This window comes from Nomascus leucogenys, chromosome 7b (assembly GCF_006542625.1).
Source record: "Nomascus leucogenys isolate Asia chromosome 7b, Asia_NLE_v1, whole genome shotgun sequence".
Lineage (NCBI taxonomy): Eukaryota > Metazoa > Chordata > Mammalia > Primates > Hylobatidae > Nomascus > Nomascus leucogenys.
The window spans coordinates 79,112,144-79,129,833 of record NC_044387.1 but is presented as its reverse complement, the minus strand read 5'-3'; the positions used below and the strand labels follow the sequence as shown (position 1 = coordinate 79,129,833).

Here is a 17,690-nt window from a genome sequence, read left to right as displayed (position 1 = left end):
ATTGCAGCTGTCTCTCACTTGGACTTCCTGCTTCCACGCCTGCCTCTTTTCATCCTGTTCTCCACATAGCAGCCAGAGTGATTTTTCAAAATTAAACTAGATCATTAATGTGTCCTCTTCTAAAACTTCTACTGACACTCTATTGTTCTTGAAATAAAATCCAAACTTTTAACCTTTACATTTTACCTTACATAAATGGGCCAATCCTATTCACTAACTTGGTTTCTTTCCACATTTCTTCCTTTACTTAATTTGACCTACAAACACTGTCCTCTCTTGATGGGCTAGGTTTGGTCTGACTTTAGAGTCTTGAGTTGGCTGTTCCATCCACCTGAGTGCCTGCATTGTTCTTTCCTCAGATCATTACAAGACTGGCTGTTCCTCATTCTTCAAGCCTCAGCATAAGTATCCCTCCCTTAGGGAGATCGCTTGGGATCCCTCTATCTATCCCTCTATCCCTTTAAATTCCTTGCTAGTTACTATCCTATTCCACTACTTTTTCCTTCTTCACAATACTTATTACTCTTTGAGGTATCTTGTTTATTAGTTTACTTTTTGTTATTTAAATATTACTGCCAGATTATAAATTCCCATAGGTGAAGGATCTTTCTGGAGTTGTCCATCATTTATTTCTGATGCCTGTATTGGTGTCTGGCATATTGTAGGAAGTAAAACAAAATTAGTTGAAGGAAAGGAAGAATGAATAATTGTCTGTGTGCCTGAAATACTTAGAAGAGTATTTTAAAATAATGGTGTCATGAAGTTCTCTTTAATGCATATAGAAAGTAGTTCTTTTCTCCAGACTCTGTTGCCAGCTAGGTAAGACCCAATTCCTATAATGCCCAAGGGCATTTCGGGCCTGATGTTAACATAGTCTGCCACCAAGATCTTGTTTTCTCAAAGGACATAAGCCCTTTACCTGCCTCATAGAAACTCTAGGGACTACAGATTTTGTCTGTGAAACAACTAGACTAAGAAAATTTAGTTGTTTTTTGGGGGGTACAAGGGAAGGAAAGGATGAAAGGAAGAGATAGTTAAGGAAAGAAAGATAAAAAGAGAAATATTTCAAATGAGGACTAGCTCACCAGTAAACACAGTGGTGGGGATAATGCTGTATTTCCCACAGCTGTAGTTTGTCTTCAAATATTGGTAAAAATCCTAAAGAGAGGCTGGATTTTAGATTTAGATTCTAGAGCATATGTCTGTATTAATTAAGTGAACAAACCTATTTTTCTAGTTTAGCTAGGTTTCTATTAGGTTGGTGCAAAAGTAATTGCGGTTTTCAATTACTTTTGTGCCAGCCTAATATAAAGTGACAAATTGGCATATAAGTCACTTTTTTTTTTTTTGGAAACAGTAAACAAAACTTTGTACATTCCATGAGTATGGAATTCTTTCAGCTCATAAGTGTAAACCCTATTTAGTACACCAATATTGCAACTCCAAAGTGTGTATGATTTCCTGGCTATGTTATTTTGAAACAGTTAATACAAGTTTCCAAATATGTATCTAATTTATGCCAGAAAATAATTTATCCAGTGGAAGAATATGACTTTGTTCAGTTGAAGGTAAACCACTAATATTTTCATATGTGTATTAAAACTATAGTTTTCCGTGACCTGTAGTTATAATATTTCTAGTCATGTTAGAAGGCATTAGCAATGGTTTGCTCATAATGTATACAGTGCTTGCAAAAAGAGCCTATTTTAAGTCAGGTATTGGGTTAATATTTACCTGCAAGAATGATTGAATGTATTCTTATTTTAAAGATGTTCTGAGCAAGCTATTTCTCTAGATAGCATGACTATGGTTCTGCAATTCTTAGGGAAATTAAAAGTCTGCTGAGGATATTGAAGTCATCTCTGATTGATGCATTTCCCATAATGCACCTTAAACTTTCAGCACTGTTTCATCATACTCTTAAGGTGTCCTTTATAAAGGAAAATACAAATGAGAAAAAGAAATGAATTTACACCCATGCATTAAACATATCATGGGTAGTATTATCGATTAAAATGTAAATATATTAAAATAGAGAGAGTAAAATTATATTCTTACAGGTATTAGGCCTTGGTCCTATAAACACAATATTTTAAATTATTTGTCTATGTGCTGTTTTCTACTACTTTGAGGTTATAGTTGCTGAATAAAACCTCTTAAATCTGTTGACTGATACTTTCTGAGTAACAACCTTTGTGTTGCAAAGTTACTGATTAAAGAGCGCAGATTGTATGTACTTCCAGATAATGAGTTCACTCCATTTGATTCCAATAACCGTGTATAAGCATTTTGTCCATCTATTGTCCATTATTGTGTGAGACTTTGTTAATGTTTTCTGTTATGTTTTATTTATTGTCTTATTTGCAAATTGGATCAGAGGGCTTTCCAGAGTTAAAGAAAATAGTGAGTTGGAAAATAACACAAGAGAAATAGGAAGTGTGGAAAACACAACACAGACTAGATCAAACTCTTGAGAATGAGAAATAGAGATGCTAGTTGGATATTTGTGGAGTGCAATATCAAAAAGACCAGTCCTATCACAGTCAGGGTATTCAACAAACATTCTGTAGTGTGTTCCACACATATTTTGTGTATTTTATAGATAGGAATAGGGAGAAAATATTTTAAAAATGTATTAAGGTCCCAGGAAAACAATGTGAAAACCATTATCTGATTTGACTTGGTCATAGCCTGTATCTTTCCAGTGACTCAAGTGCAATGGCCACGCCCTCTCTAAGGATTGCTTTCAGTTTCTCACATTTTAGTCCATTTTTGGTAATTTGCCTGAGTTACTTCCTTGTGAAAACCAGTAGCTGATTCGACTTGTTCATAGCCTGTATCTTTCCAGTGACTCAAGTGCAATGGCCACGCCCTCTCTAAAGATTGCTTTCAGTTTCTCATGTTTTAGTCCATTTTTGGTAATTTGCCTGAGTTACTTCCATTTTGTGCAAAACCTCAATTCGAATTACTAACATATTACCATCCTAACTCTGGCACGTGGCTTCCAAAGACCTTCATGATCTGGTTCTGGTGATCCTCTCTAACTTCATCTCCAAGCATCTGCTTCAGCCCTCCTCTTAAACTACCCCAGACTTCTCATCATGTTCTGAGCCTGCCATGTCCTTTCCTGTCTCCATGACCTTGTGCATGCTGTACCTGACCTTGCAGTGCCCTTCTTTCCTCTCCCTGGGAAATAAAACATGGTAAATCTGCAACCAGTTCAACTTGCTTGGCTAGCTTGTTCACCTGTTAATGGGCATAGGAATTCTTGTCTTATAAAATGAAATATAATAAATGATAAAATATTAGATAATTATAAATCATTTTATCATATATTATCTATAATAGTAATAAATATTTTATCATATGTAATATATTAATATAACAATACAAATTATTTTATTATATGTAATAAAAATTACTCATTATATGTAATAATATATAATAATAATAATAAAAATGAGAGAGAACATGATTTTGGTGTTTGTATGTGAGTGAAAAAACTCAGGCTTGGGAATCAGATAAGCTTGAGTTCGAGTTCTGGACTAAGCATTGATGTGTCCATGACCTTGATAAATTTCTAAATTTCTCTCTTCATTCTGGAAAGGTGAGAAAACATCACCTTTCAGGGTTCATGTGAGGATATAATCAGACAACATTTATGAGTGCTTATCATTTAACCAGAACATCAATAATTTAACTACTCTTACCTATAACTTTAGCAATGTAAATAATTCCTATTAATAATCAGAATAAGGCCGGGCACGGTGGCTCATGCCTGTAATCCCAGCACTTTGGGAGGCCGAGGTGGGCGGATCACCTGAGGTCGGGAGTTCGCGACCAACCTGACCAACATAGAGAAACCCCGTCTCTAATAAAAATACAAAGTTAGCCGGGCGTGGTGGCGCATGCCTGTAATCCCAGTTACTCGGGAGGCTGAGGCAGCAGAATCGTTTGAACCCAGGAGGCGGAGGTTGCAGTGAGCCGAGATTGCACCATTGCACGCCAGCCTGGGCAACAAGAGTGAAACTCTCTCACAAAAAAAAAAAAAAAATCAGAACATTGTAACATCGATCTAGAACACTTTGTGTATCTAAGTACATGGAATGAAGCACATTACAATATACATTAAAAATTGCCACAATTTCCCCAGAATAAATTTAAAAGTGGTACATAGGTCCCTGGGAGACTAATTAGAGAAGAATGTGATTGAGTAGTTCCTAGGGGGTGAGAGTGCCATGTGAGACTATTCCTTACTCCTTCCAATTTATTACATATTCTATTGTTTTAGACATTGCATCAGAAAGAATTTGGGGGAGAAATTTAATAAATATGCCTAATGATTTGGGATTTTTCAAGCTTTGAATAACACTTTCATACATTGATGTTTTCATCTATAATATTGTGATTAGTGTTGATTAAGTAGGAAAAAAGCATATAGAAAAGTGTAGGGAAAAGAGATTAAAAATAAAAGTTACATGAAAGGCAGGTGTAAGTGAAATATGAGAAACCATTGTGGGCAACAGAATAGAAGAGTAGGGAAAAGTGGTATCAGAAAGAGTACAGAATTTTGAGCCAAGATATTTGAGTTAGAATCCAAATAGGGTAAGCAAATTTTTTGTGTGTGACTCAAAAAATAAATGACTAAATGAAGATAGACTAACCCTATCTATCATTAGGCAAGTTTTGAAAATTCCAATTCTCTTATAGAAGTTTCTTGAGAGTAAGGGTAAATATGCATATTCACTTGTGTCTATCTTACAGTGTTGGGAAATAGCTAAAAATTTGATATGATATGATTTGCAAATAAAAAGGGTGCATCTCTTACTAAGGTATTTCGTTATAATGATTATTATTATTTTTTTTTTGAGACGGAGTCTCGCTCTGTTGCCCAGGCTGGAGTACAGTGGCGCAATCTCGGATCACTGCAAGCTCCGCCTCCCGGGTTCACGCCATTCTCTTGCCTCAGCCTCTCCGAGTAGCTGGGACTACAGGCGCCCGCCACCAAGCACGGCTAATTTTTTTGTATTTTTAGTAGAGACGGGGTTTCACCGTGGTCTCGATCTCATGACCTCGTGATCCGCCCGCCTCGGCCTCCCAAAGTGCTGGGATTACAAGCGTGAGCCACCGCGCCCGGCCTATAATGATTATTTCTAATTACTGTGGCTTTGTGTTTATAATTACTGATTTTAGGGTATGTCCATGTATGCTTCCCTTCGTGGTTATTCCTTTTTTATTCTTCCACCACTAAAACTATAAATGTAGACTGTACTTTATTGCTCAGGGAAGGCAGAGCACAAAAAAACTTTCTAGAGTCCTTACCTTCTTGGCTTTAAATTCCAAAGCTTTAGAGTCATGGCTTTCAGTGGCAAAAGATAGGTGCTTGAGAGAGATAATATTTTTTCTTTCTTTTTATTTACTTGTTAGATTCTACCATATTGGTCTTAAACATTAAGACCCAGTAATGAAGGACACAGAACATCCAGTCTTTCCACAACCTCTAGCGAGAATTAAGGGTTAAGCATGTGTGATGCCCTCAAAGCAGTTTTCCTGAACCTGCTGAGAATGAAATGTGAGAAGGAAGCACCCTGTTCCTTTGGTATTAAAACTCTGTAGGGCAAGGGAGGAGGTGGAAATTGCTAAGCAAATTTGGGGGACTGCCTAAGCAGAAGTGATTCTTGTCTCAAATCCTAATGTCCAGCTCAAAGAAAGGGCACGTCTCTAGGAGAAGCAGGGTCTTGAAGTGAGGGAGGGGATGGTGAATGTGTGAGCTAGACACAGGTCCTTTGTCAGCCCCGAATCTGCCTGAGTTCCCAATAGGTGAGGAAGGACACTTGAGGGCTTCCTGTGCTCTCCTGAGAAGGCTATGAGCAGATGGTGTTGGTGGTCTTTGGTGAGAAGCATGTGGATTAGCTGGAGAACAATGTGGAAGAGTGGTTGAATGCTTTGGTGGGTGCTGGTGTCACCCATCCCTGCCAGAGTGAGTTAACCCTCATGAATAGCTGGCAAAGTGACTGGAGATGTTCACCTCTCTACCTGCCTCCTCAATTTTGATGTTTGCAAAACTGTCACCGAAATCAGATGCTGTTGGTCAGAAGGGAAAAAGGGTAGTGCAGGTAAGATTTCTTAAGTGATTGAGATTGTATTTTATACACAGTTCTACCAAAAAGACACCTCCACTCATATATATATCACAGCACTATTCACAATAGCAAAGACATGGAATCCATCTAGATGCCCACCAACGGTAGATCAGATAAAGAAAATATGGTACCATGGAATACTACCCAGCCATAAAAAAAATGAAATCCTGTCCTTTGCAGCAACAGGGATGCAACTGGAGGCAATTATCCTAAGTAAATTCAAGCAGAGACAGAAAAACAAATGCTACATGTTCTCACTTATAAGTGGGAGCTGAACACTGGGTGCATGGGTAAACATGCACAAAAGGATGGGGACAAGAGACACTGGGGATTCCAAAAGCGGGGTGGGGGCAAATTCTGAAAAACTGCCTATCAGGCAGTATGCTCATTACTTGGGTGATGGGATCATCAGAAGCCTAAGCCGCAGCATCACACGACATACCCATGTAACGAACCTGAGCATATACCCCCTAAATGTAAAACAAACAAACAAACAAAAAACAAAAAACCCAAACCAAAAGAAAACCCAGATTGCATTTTAAAGAAAAAGTGTCTGATTTTAAAACCAAGCTACTTTGAATTAGCAAATTTAAATGTTCTATTATTTTATGTAGGAGTCATGAGCTCTGAATTTTAGTCATAGAAATATAAAATGTAATTTTTGCACATCTGAGGTTTGTGGTCTATAAACGTGAAAATGTTTACACTATATATCGTACCTGGATTTGGTATGCTTAATGTTAATGATGGCATAAGATTTAAAGTGTGTGTGTAGTAGTAGTTTATAACATTTCCTTCCACCCTCAAACTTCATGTCAGAGAATGCTGGCATTATCTTTGTTAACATTCCCTGAACCCCTCCCCAACCCCGTGCTTTCTGAGGGAAAAAATGACAAAAACCGAAGGGTGGATTCTCCTGAAAAAATTAGAATAGAAGTAAATTTTGTGTTCAAGATGACCCTGTGCAGTAGGGGAATATGTGTGTCAGGAGTGGATCAGGAGTGAGGAGCTGAGTGATTGGAGGAAACAGAGGGGCAGAGAGTGACGCCAAGGGCCTTGGATCAGAGAGAGAGAAATAGTGAAGAGTCAAAGGCAGGCCAGGTGCAGTGGCTCAATCCCAGCACTTTGGGAGGCTGAGGTAGGCAGATGGCTTGAGCCCAGGCGTTTAGGACCAGCCTGGGCAATGTAGTGTGTCTTCCTCTCCATAATTTTTTTTTTAAATAGGTAGGCATGGTGGCATGCACTTGTAGTCCCAGCAACTCGCGAGGCTTAGTTGGGAGGATTGCTTGAGCCAGGGGGCAGAGTTTGCAGTGAGCCAAGATTGCATCACTGCACTCCAGCCTGGGCCAGGAGAGCAAGACCCTGTCTCAAAAAAGACTCAAAGCCTCTAGGGGATTGAAGAACAGAAGAGGGCATGGAGCTTTCAAATTGAACCTGCCCTGTTTACTAGCATAGAAACTTTGAAAAAAGGTGCCCAAGAGCCAGACGTGCTACAAAAAGCTTTGTACAGATTTTTTCCATTAAAATGGATTTGATAGACAAATGACTTGCCACATTATTCTGGATCACCACTGAAGACGAATGCTCAGTGGTTGAGAAAATATCAACAAACAAAAACAATCCCTCTTTCCTTTCCAGGGAGCTTAAACTGTTGTGCTGCAAGTTCATAGGATCAGGGGTAACGACTGCAATTAGAAGGGCGAAATAAAAATCTAAATTTGACTTTGCTAAACTGGCCATCTCTCCTGATCTTAACACAAAAAGGAGGTTAAATGGAGGTTAAGAAGCTAACAGAAAGCATGACTGATGATGTCATTGTGTCTAAGTTTGAAATGTGTGAGAAAGTAGAAACATTTATAAACCATGAGGCAGTTTTGCAATTTCCAGCAAATCAGCCACAACTGAGAAAGTAAAAACGGCAAATCTTCTGGACCATTGAAAATGAATCAAACATTTCTAGCCTGCCCTGGGAAAAAACAATTAAAATATCAAAAGGCTAGGGTGAGCAACAGAGGGTGAGAGAAGAGGATAAAAAGAATCTGAGGTTTTATGAGTGAAGGTAATGGCAGAGTGGATTGTGCTGTATCTCAGAAGCCAATGAGTGATGCACCTGAGAACAGTTATTTTCATTAACTTATACTTGCAATATGTGCCTGGATAAAAGCTTCCAAAAAAGCTTCCTAGGGCAGCTTATCTGATTTCTTCCACTAAGTCCAGGCACACACACATATAAATTTTGTTCAAAATTTGTCATTTCCTATCTATTTGCATGTTCTATTTTATAACGTTTTAATTTAAACTCTGTAAAGTAAGATTTATCTGTTTAAATGGCTGCAACTACATGAACCTGCAGGGTCATAACTTGCTTGTATTATGAGGATCAGGTGTTGGAACCAATTTACATAACACTGAAAAAAATCGGCCAAAAATGTCCATGAACCCAGGTAACTGCAAAATGAGGGAGGGGTATAAGCTGCAAGTAGTATGTTTAACAGGCAGCTGTTCTCTATGAAAGTCCTAATTCATGAGGAGGAAGTATTTATTAGGGAAATGAAATGAGTAGAAATCAGAATTTGGGTTGCAAGATTTGGGACCAAGACAGGAGAGTTTCTCTTTGTGGGTATTTTGTCTGAAGGTGTGGTGAGTGTAAGGAATACAGAGAATCATTAAGATAGGAAGGAGAAATTAAGTGCTAAGGGAGAAAGAGGAACTGGTTAATTAGAACTGGAAGCCAGTATTTAGGTTGCTTAGCCAGGAAAGGGAAAGCTGCAGGGAGTCCACTTGGCACTAAATAGTCCATCTGGGAGAGAAGCAAAGGAGGAGAAACCCAAGCATGTAGCAGGATCAAAACTTGAAGGAGTTTGGGAGCAGTGGCTCATGCCTGTAATCCCAGAGATTTGAGAGGCTGAGGTGGGCGGATGGCTTGAGCCCAGGAGTTCGAGACCAGTCTGGGCAACATGGTGAAACTCCCATCTCTACAAAAAATACAAAAATTAGCCAGGCGTGGTGGCATGCACCTGTGGTACCAGCTACTCAGGAGGCTGAGGTGGGAGGATCACTTGAGTCCAGGAGATTGAGGCTGCAGTGAGCTGTGATCACACCCGCACTCCAGCCTGGGCCACAGAGCAAAACCCTGTCTCATAAACAACAACAACAACAACAACAAAACAAGCAAGCGAAAAAAGAGATCAGACTTTCATGATAGCAGAGTTTACGACCAGTGTGGGATTTATGTTTTACCATATCAGGAATGAATATCTTGGGGTCGTTTAACATAACAGTGAGGATGCTCTGTGTTGCTCTGTGAGTGTCCTTTCAATCCCCACAAAGGTGAGGATTGAAACATGTTACTCTATCTCAGGAAACTGTGTGTGCTGGGGTGGGGAGAGGGAAGAAAACAGTAAGGTTAGGGATATTTGACTCCCTACGACCAGGGCCTCCACTGTCCGCCCTCTCTGGCACCTGCATAGGCAGAAAGACAGAAGAGATGGCATTCTTTTTTGGTGGGAATGAAGAGGTTATGGGAGCGGTGAAGCACACAGGTATTTGGTGCCTACATTATCTGGGGCACCCAGAAAAAAGAGGGCATTTCTCTGGACACTAGAAGTGTCTGAGAGATTCTGATAGTTTATAAATTACTCCTGAGAAGTTGGCAAAGTTTCTTCTGCTGTAGCAATGCTCAGTCTCATTTTTCAACCTGTGGCACATGAAGCCTCTATCACCTTAGAGGGGTGACCCCAAGGGCCAGATTCATGATTTGCATGGCATGTGATGAAAAGGGCTGCATCTTTAGAGATGACTCTATTATCTGGGGAATACGATAGGAGCATGGACTGGAGAGGAGATATTAATAGTGAAGACATCCACTGGGTGTTGACTTACTCTGAGCATTTTTTTTTTTCTTTTTCTGACACAGGGTCTTGCTCTGTTGCCTAGGCTGGAGTGCAGTGGCCATCTTGGCTCACTGCAACCTCTGCCTCCCAGGCTCAAGCGATCCTCCCATCTCAGCTTCCCGAGTAGCTGGAACTACAGATGCTTACCACCACGACTGGCTAAATTTTGTATTTTTTGTAGAGATGGGGGGTCGCGCCATGTTGCCCAGGCTGGTCTTGAACTCCTAGGCTCAAGCAATCCACCTGGCTTGGCTTCCCAAAGTGCTGGGATTATAGGCATGAGACACTACCCCCCGCCTTACTCTAAGCATTTTTAAAGTCCCTTTCATTAAAGTTCCTCTGGGCCTGGCTGCAAACATGATGATGGGCAGGCGCAATGAGAACCTTTCTCTCCTTGGTTGTAAGAATGATTTAAATGTTTTTCTACAAGGTAGGTATGTGAAGAGGGATTATACTAGCTTAGTGTATTGGCAAAGTCTTAATCATTGACGCTAGAATTTTGGTAGATAATAAATTTATTTTAATAATTTCTGTCTAGGTTCTTTCCTGTTTTACCCTTTTGATATTTCTTGCCCTTTTTGTCTTACATATGAAATTTGGAGACCCACTTTTAAAAGTGAATTAAGAATAAGACAGCTGAAAACTAAAGGGAACACAGCTATATGGCCTTAGTTTCTTTCTATGTGAAAAATGAGAATGTTGTCCTTTATAGCTTTACCTTGCCTTCCAACTCAAAAAAGTCTGATTTTATGAAACTGAAATTAAAAATAGTACTTGAGCGACATTAAGTAGAAACTGTCTAAGTAATAGCAATTTACTCGAGGATCAGACTGTGGGAAGTGGAAAAAGAAACTTCATTTTTTCCTTAAATGAATTAGATGAGAACCAAGGGAAAAGATTAGTAGGAGGCAACAGTATATATATATATATATATATATATTTTTTTTTTTTTTTGGGAAGATGGAGTCTCACTCTTGTCACCTAGTCTGGAGTGCAGTGGCATGATCTTGGCTCATTGCAACCTCTGCCTCCTGGGTTCAAGCGATTCTCCAGCCTCAGCCACCTGAGTAGCTGGGATTACAGGCGCCCACGATCACGCCCGGCTAACTTTTGTATTTTTAGTAGTGACGGGGTTTCGCCATGTTGGCCAGGCTGGTCTTGAACTCCTGACCTCAAGTGATCCTCCTGCCTTGGCCTCCCAAAGTGCTGGGATTACAGGCGTGAGCCACCATGCCTGGCCAACTATATGTTTTAATCAATGGAATAACTCATATAATTATATGGCCTCTTAGTTCAAGTGGATACTCAATCCTCTAACAAAAAAATTGTTTAAAATCTCAACAGCTTTTTGTTTTTTTAAGTGTGAATCTTACTATTAAAGAATATATCATATTGTCTGTTGTTTCATTTGTAGCTAATCATGTGGGTAATATTTTGGTTCAACTGAGCACCCTGTCTAAATGTAGACCTAGGATTGCATTTGGAAACAGGAGCTAAGGAGAGAGAGAGCTGTGTCCATCTGTATAGGAACTCAATGAGAACTTGAGTTCCTGGAGCAATATGGGAGGAGGAGTTGAGGAAGAATGATGGGGAGAGAGAGGTGGAGAGAGTTGCTGGCACAATGGCCAGAGGCAAGGGCTCCAGGTGGCCTAGACCAGCTGGTGAAAAGTCCCAAGAGTACCATTCCCAAAGATTAACTCTCAGAAATTTTTTGAAAACATTTATGATTTCCAAAAGGCATATTCATTATCATAAAAGATTGAAGAAATAAGGAGACCCAGTTAATTTAGGTAGTACTGAAATAATTATAAAATGAATCTATTTAACAACAAATATAATATCCAGGTTGCTATAAAATACAGTTATTTAGTAGGAAAATACCAAGTTCTAACATGAACAACACGATATCTCACTTTACACTGTCCCTTTTCCATTTGACATTTATTTTTGTTGTGACAGAGAACAAAACCTAAATTTGAAATATTCACAACTTGCCCCTGCTTATCTCCAAAGAAGGAAAGAGCTTTTGGTTTAGTGTTGGGTCCTTGTTGTTCTGATCACAGAAATAGATGAAGCTGTAGAATTTAAAAAGATGAAAGAGTATTGGATCACTACACATAGGCAGTAAATAGAGCTGTTGGGGTTGTGGGGCTAATAAAATATCCAGAAGGAGGGAGAGGTAAACTAATGTAGGAATTAAGTCAATATTTATTGGCACTTGCTGTATGTATAGCTAAGTTTCATGTGCTGCAAACAAAAGTGCTTTCTATGTATTCAAATTATTTACATATACTAATTCATCAGTTGTTGGTGTACACTGAGGAATGTATACAAAGCAGATAGCACCAGCTCGTTAGAGGAGATATATAAACTCCTAGCATGGATTTGTTAAACTTGCCTTGGATGGGGAGGCCCTCACCGTAGGTGGTGGAAGCCCTGGATTTACCAGCTTTGAGACCTTGGGCTGGTCAATATATCTTTATGGATTAATATCTAAAATAGAGAAAGATCTAACTTGCTTGAAGGCCAGTGAGCTAGGTCAGGGGTCTGTTAAAGTCACTTTAAATTCTATATTATAATTTAAGAAAGTGTTAGCATTGAATCATGTTTAATAGCATAGGCTTTTTAAGGAGATAGACTTGGATTCAAATCTCCTTTGCAACAATACTAAGAAGTGGTGCCAGGAATGCTACCAAATATTTCTCATTCTCTGTTTCCTATTTTGTAAAGCAAGAATATCTCATAGGGTTATTATAGGAATAAAATAAGATCATGTTTGTAAAGCACTTACATTGTTCCTCATCCATGGAGACCTCTCAATAAATGGGAAATAGAAAAACAACTACACCCGTAAACATAAGGATTGAAATCAAATGGTCTAAATGCTTACAGTTTTTCAGACAGAAAGCTAAACCTAACTAGAATACTCAACTCCAGGCATTTTAGTTTAACAAGTTTGTACCAATGTGTGAAATTGTGCTTGAAAGACTATTTAGTTCACAAACATAATAATTTCCCTTGATGTAGATCGGGGTGAATTTGCACAGATTCATTAATTTTCCTTCCATTTGAAACTTAAAAATATGATTCAAAATATGTAGTAAAAACAATACAAAATTGTCAGCAGCCTCCACAATATACGGTGGTGAGAAGTTATTTAATTGGTACCATGCATGTTACCCTAAAAGTCCTGAGTTGACCACCATGCAATCTAGGCATGTAACAAAATTGCACTCATGCCCCATAAATTTATACAAATTAAAAAAAAACCCAACCCGCCCGCCAAAGTATAAGGTGGAACACAGTATACCTCCGTGGTCTGCATATTGGTATGTTTATTCTCCCATCTTTTGGAATTGGATAAATATGCCAACATTTTCTTTTTCCATGTACTAACCAAGCTAGTGGTCTGTTCTGGAATTGTCTCTTCCTTTTCTCTTCTTCATAGTTACAGAAGAAAACTGTTACAAGATATGCCAGTGCTGGGATCCAAAGCAAAGGCCAGGTAGCCTGGTAAGTGTCTCTAGGAGTCTGAAAGAGAAGACCTTACTATGCTGGGCCGGTCCTTGGCAAAATACTAAAGTGGATCAAGCTTGTTTGAACTCCTTCTATTTACTATGTCTTCACTTGTTTCCTGCCTATCTAAAACATTAAGTAAAAGAATTGTTTTGCTTAGTGATATCATTTAAGAAATAATACAGCATTTTCTGATAAGAACTTATAATACAAGTTGTCCTGGGGATTGTTTTTTAACCATGAATTCTGAAATAATTATATACTTACAAGAAGTTGAAAAAATAGTATAGAGAGGTCCCATACACCTTTCACCCAGCTTTCCTTCATCTTACATAAATTTAGTACATTAAAAAACTAAAAAATTAACATTGGCACAATACAATTAATTAGACTATGGGCAGAAGGATTTTTAAAGAATGAAAAATTCTCAAGGCTAAAAGGAAATCTTTTCTAAGTCTTAATGTCACCTCTGTTTGTGTGGACCTCAATTTTTGCACTTGTCTTATTGAATTGAATTCTAGATCAACGTGCCGTTTTCTCCATTCTATCCCTTCAGAGGAGGGACCATGCTTACTTTAATAAGATAGGTGAATAAAGCATGGTCACTGCTCTGGCATGCATAGGTATTTTTGGTTGAAAGGATGACTAATAGTTGCTTACGTCTGTAACAGGCTTTATAGTTTTCAAAGCCCATTTATACACATTATGGCTACTGAGAATTATCATGGTCTAGGGGAGAGAGCATGGGCTTTGAAAGCATTCCAATCTTGGCATTTATTAGCTCGAGTCTTGTGACAAGGCACTGAATGTCCTACCTCGTGTGCTTAATTGTATCCACATAATAGAGTTGTTGTGAAGATTCAGGAGGTAATTTTTGTAATAAAGAACGGAACACAGGGTTTCTGAGAGGTAGACAGGGTAAAGGATTTGATTGCCATTTCACATGCTCAGAAGAGGTAAATCATTTGCTGAAAACCATAGAACCGGTACATGGTAGTGCAGTTAAGCATCTTAGGTTAGGTGTCTTCCATGATACCACATCGCCTTTCCCGTAACAGGAAAGTAGATAAAAAACCAAACCAAACCAAACCAAAACAAAACAAAACAAAGCAAACACACAAAGAAACAACAACCATGGGGCATTCACAGAGGTTTAAAAATTTGTCCTTATGCGTGGCTGTTGATTTCCGTTGCTATGTGCCCAGGAAATTCTCACTTAGGTGGGGCCTGGGTGAGGGGCTAAACTCAAGGTGAGCCATGGCTGTGAGTGCTATTTCAGGGGGTCCCTGACAAGTGTTCCCCCACCCTAACATGCAGTTAATACCATGTAGCCAGGAATTGGCTTGCCAAACTTTGCTGCAAATGTTTATGCCCTCATTTCCTGGGGAAGGCCTGGAAGGATGAGAACTTGGAGCTCTCAACTTACACTACACTCCCAAATTTTCTTTTGAATCAAAAGAGAAGTTAAATTTAAAGAGACAGAGGGTTTTGGCATCTTCATCACCACCATTATTATTATTTTCTGCTCATGAAAATAATTTATTAACAAAAGGGTACAGGTAAACATGGAATTTTTTTCCTAACCTGAAATGACTGGTGATACAGTGGCCAAAGTTGCTTCCCAACCTGCCCTAAACACCTTTTATATACCCTTAAATTCTTTATACTAGAAAGACTATTTTGGAAATATTCCTCTGGCTTATTTAATCTATTCATTTCACTGAAATGGAATAGGGGTGGTAAAATATGGCATTAATTTTTGAAGCTGTTGGCCACAAATGTCAAAAGCTCTGGTAGTTTAAACATGGAATTATAATTAGAAACATTACATTTTTGATGGTGGTTTGCAATTTATTGTTTTCCCTTCAGTTAAAAAATAGGAATGTCACTAATCAAGATTAGAGATGGAGAAGGCTAGGACTAGAATATTTCCCCAGGATTCTGAATAGTTTCTGTGGGTTTGATGCTGTCCTTTAACTCTAGATGAGATGGAGTAGAGGGAAGGAGGAAAGAAGAAGAAAAAGGAAAATATAATCACTTTGACACATTACAATTGGGAGAGTCAGGATTGAAAGTTACCCTGAGACATTCCTTAATAGAAGAGCTCAGAGTTAACAAAACTTATGCAAACTTTTAAGAGACACAGTACTATAAAAAGGCTCAATTTCTAAATTAGTGAAAGCCCACATTCCCGGAATCATAAAGTATTAAAGATACCCAGAAAGTTTTGTTCTTGGTTTGGCTTTGACTTTTTGATCATTTATTACCTAAGAAACAAAAACACTTTATTTCTATCTACGTACTATAATTCAAATGGAGCTTAACACACAACAACTGTTTCCCTTGAATTTAAAAAAGATTTTCTGAAAAATAAACCACAGCACACATAGAGAAAACAAAATTTGTCATTATAGTAAAAATAACATGCCCATTTGGAGCTTCTTTTGTGCCTATGTTTTTCATTGCTTTGTGATTTCCCTTGTTTTTCTTTCAAGGAACAGTGATAAACCTTGCTAAATAAAAAGAGTTTTATGAATGCATCTCCCTGCCCAGAAGCACACCTATGATAGCAAATCACAAAGGATAAGGGTGACAGAGCATTACAACTACACAGAAGCTGGCACAAATGTGAGGACTTTCCCAGGATTTTTTCAATGAACATATTCCTTGAATATAGTTTAAGAATTACTACTCTTTAAATATTATAATGTTGCTTATAATATCAATTATATGAATTGGTTATTATGAGCCTAGGTTTACACAGCACATCGGTCTTGCTTCACTATTGACTATGGTAAGATATTATGGTTTTTAATACAAATACCAGACATATACTAAGAAGAACAATTCTGAAGTGAGATTACAATTTCATCAGCAAGTGCATTTTATCTTAAAAGCATAAATATAAGGAATAAACATTTGTGCTTGTGGTTATTCCACAAAATACTAAGGTATACAAAATTAGATATGAGCATACTTACAATATTTTCCAACAATTAAGATGTAGAAGAAGACAGAACCAGATGTCATTTCCTTCTCTGCGAGCAACTGATTAATGAAAGTGAGCAAAATTTGGTCTTGGTTTCTGAATCGCATACAACTCACAGTGGTTGTGTGCTATTTCTGTCTGCAATCTTAGCAGCTACAAAGCAGTCCTCCCTCCTTCCACTCCCATTTCCTTTCTCTGTCTCTTTCCATTCCTCTTTTTTTCTTTCCTCCTTTCTATTCTCAGGATCTCTCCTCCCCGCCCTCCTTCTCTAAATGTCCTAATCTCCTTCTTTACACACATGCACGCGTGCGCGCGCACACACACACAGACAAAGCTGAACAGCAATAAAAAGTTTCAGAGAACACATACGCTATCTACAAACGAGGGTGTTTACGAAGTCTGAGAAATGTCTGAACTGATCAAAGACACACTACCAGAAAGAAATTGAGCTAGAGATATCTCACAAGCAAAAACATATTTTTTCCCCTTATGACATAAGACTAGGAAAAGAATGGAATTACACAGGGCAAAATGCCTTTGTGGAAGTAACTGTGGGGCAGGAATTAAAGTGTAACTACAGCAATCGTTTATAAACTGTTTTGAGTTTGGGAATTCGAACAATAGGATATTGTTGAAAGAAGAATACAAAGGAATACAACAACTTAAAACCCTTTTGAACTTGTGAATTTTGCTATAGTGGAGACCATGATATGTCACTGGATGTCCTGGAGCAAAGCTGGCCTGGGTTTGAATTGTAGGTCCCCTGTGACTTTAGAGTTATGCAGGTGCTGACTCTTGGCTGAGCCTTGCTTTTCTGGAGCAAAATATGTATGCAACAAGGTAGCTGTGATGGCCAGCACAGGGCATAGTGAGGGGTGTAGGTCCTACTGCATTATAGGTGATTACTAAGTGTCATTCATATGATGATTTTTATTATTTGACCAGTGGGGGGAAAAGTATGAAAATGCAATGAACATTTCTGTAGACTGCGTTTTCTTTTAACCAGACTGGGTCATTCTTATTTTTCAACTTGCTAATGAATTTCTGGAACAAATGAGTAGTAGCCCTTTGACATGAGGAATTTATTTTTGAGGTTAATGCTCCCTACTTGTAGATACACAAGTAGAATCTGCTTGAATTACATATCTG

General features: G+C 38.5%; 1 protein-coding gene across 7 annotated transcripts in view; it reads right to left on the bottom strand.

Moving 5' to 3' along the window:
• RXFP1 (relaxin family peptide receptor 1) overlaps positions 1–16,845 on the bottom strand; it is a 121,041-nt gene extending 104,196 nt beyond the window's left edge. For 3 of the 7 annotated variants that reach the window (XM_030815219.1, XM_004088545.3, XM_004088547.3), the window contains exon 1: positions 16,534–16,845. Coding sequence is in view for 2 of the 7 variants with exons in the window: in XM_003257903.4 (XP_003257951.1) it covers positions 16,534–16,648 (115 nt within the window). In the remaining 5 variants the exon portion in view is untranslated. The remainder of the gene's footprint in view (positions 1–16,533) is intronic. The other 4 variants (XM_003257903.4, XM_004088544.3, XM_012507956.2 and 1 more) reach the window with 4 other exon arrangements.
• Between the last annotated feature and the right edge of the window lie 845 nt (positions 16,846–17,690).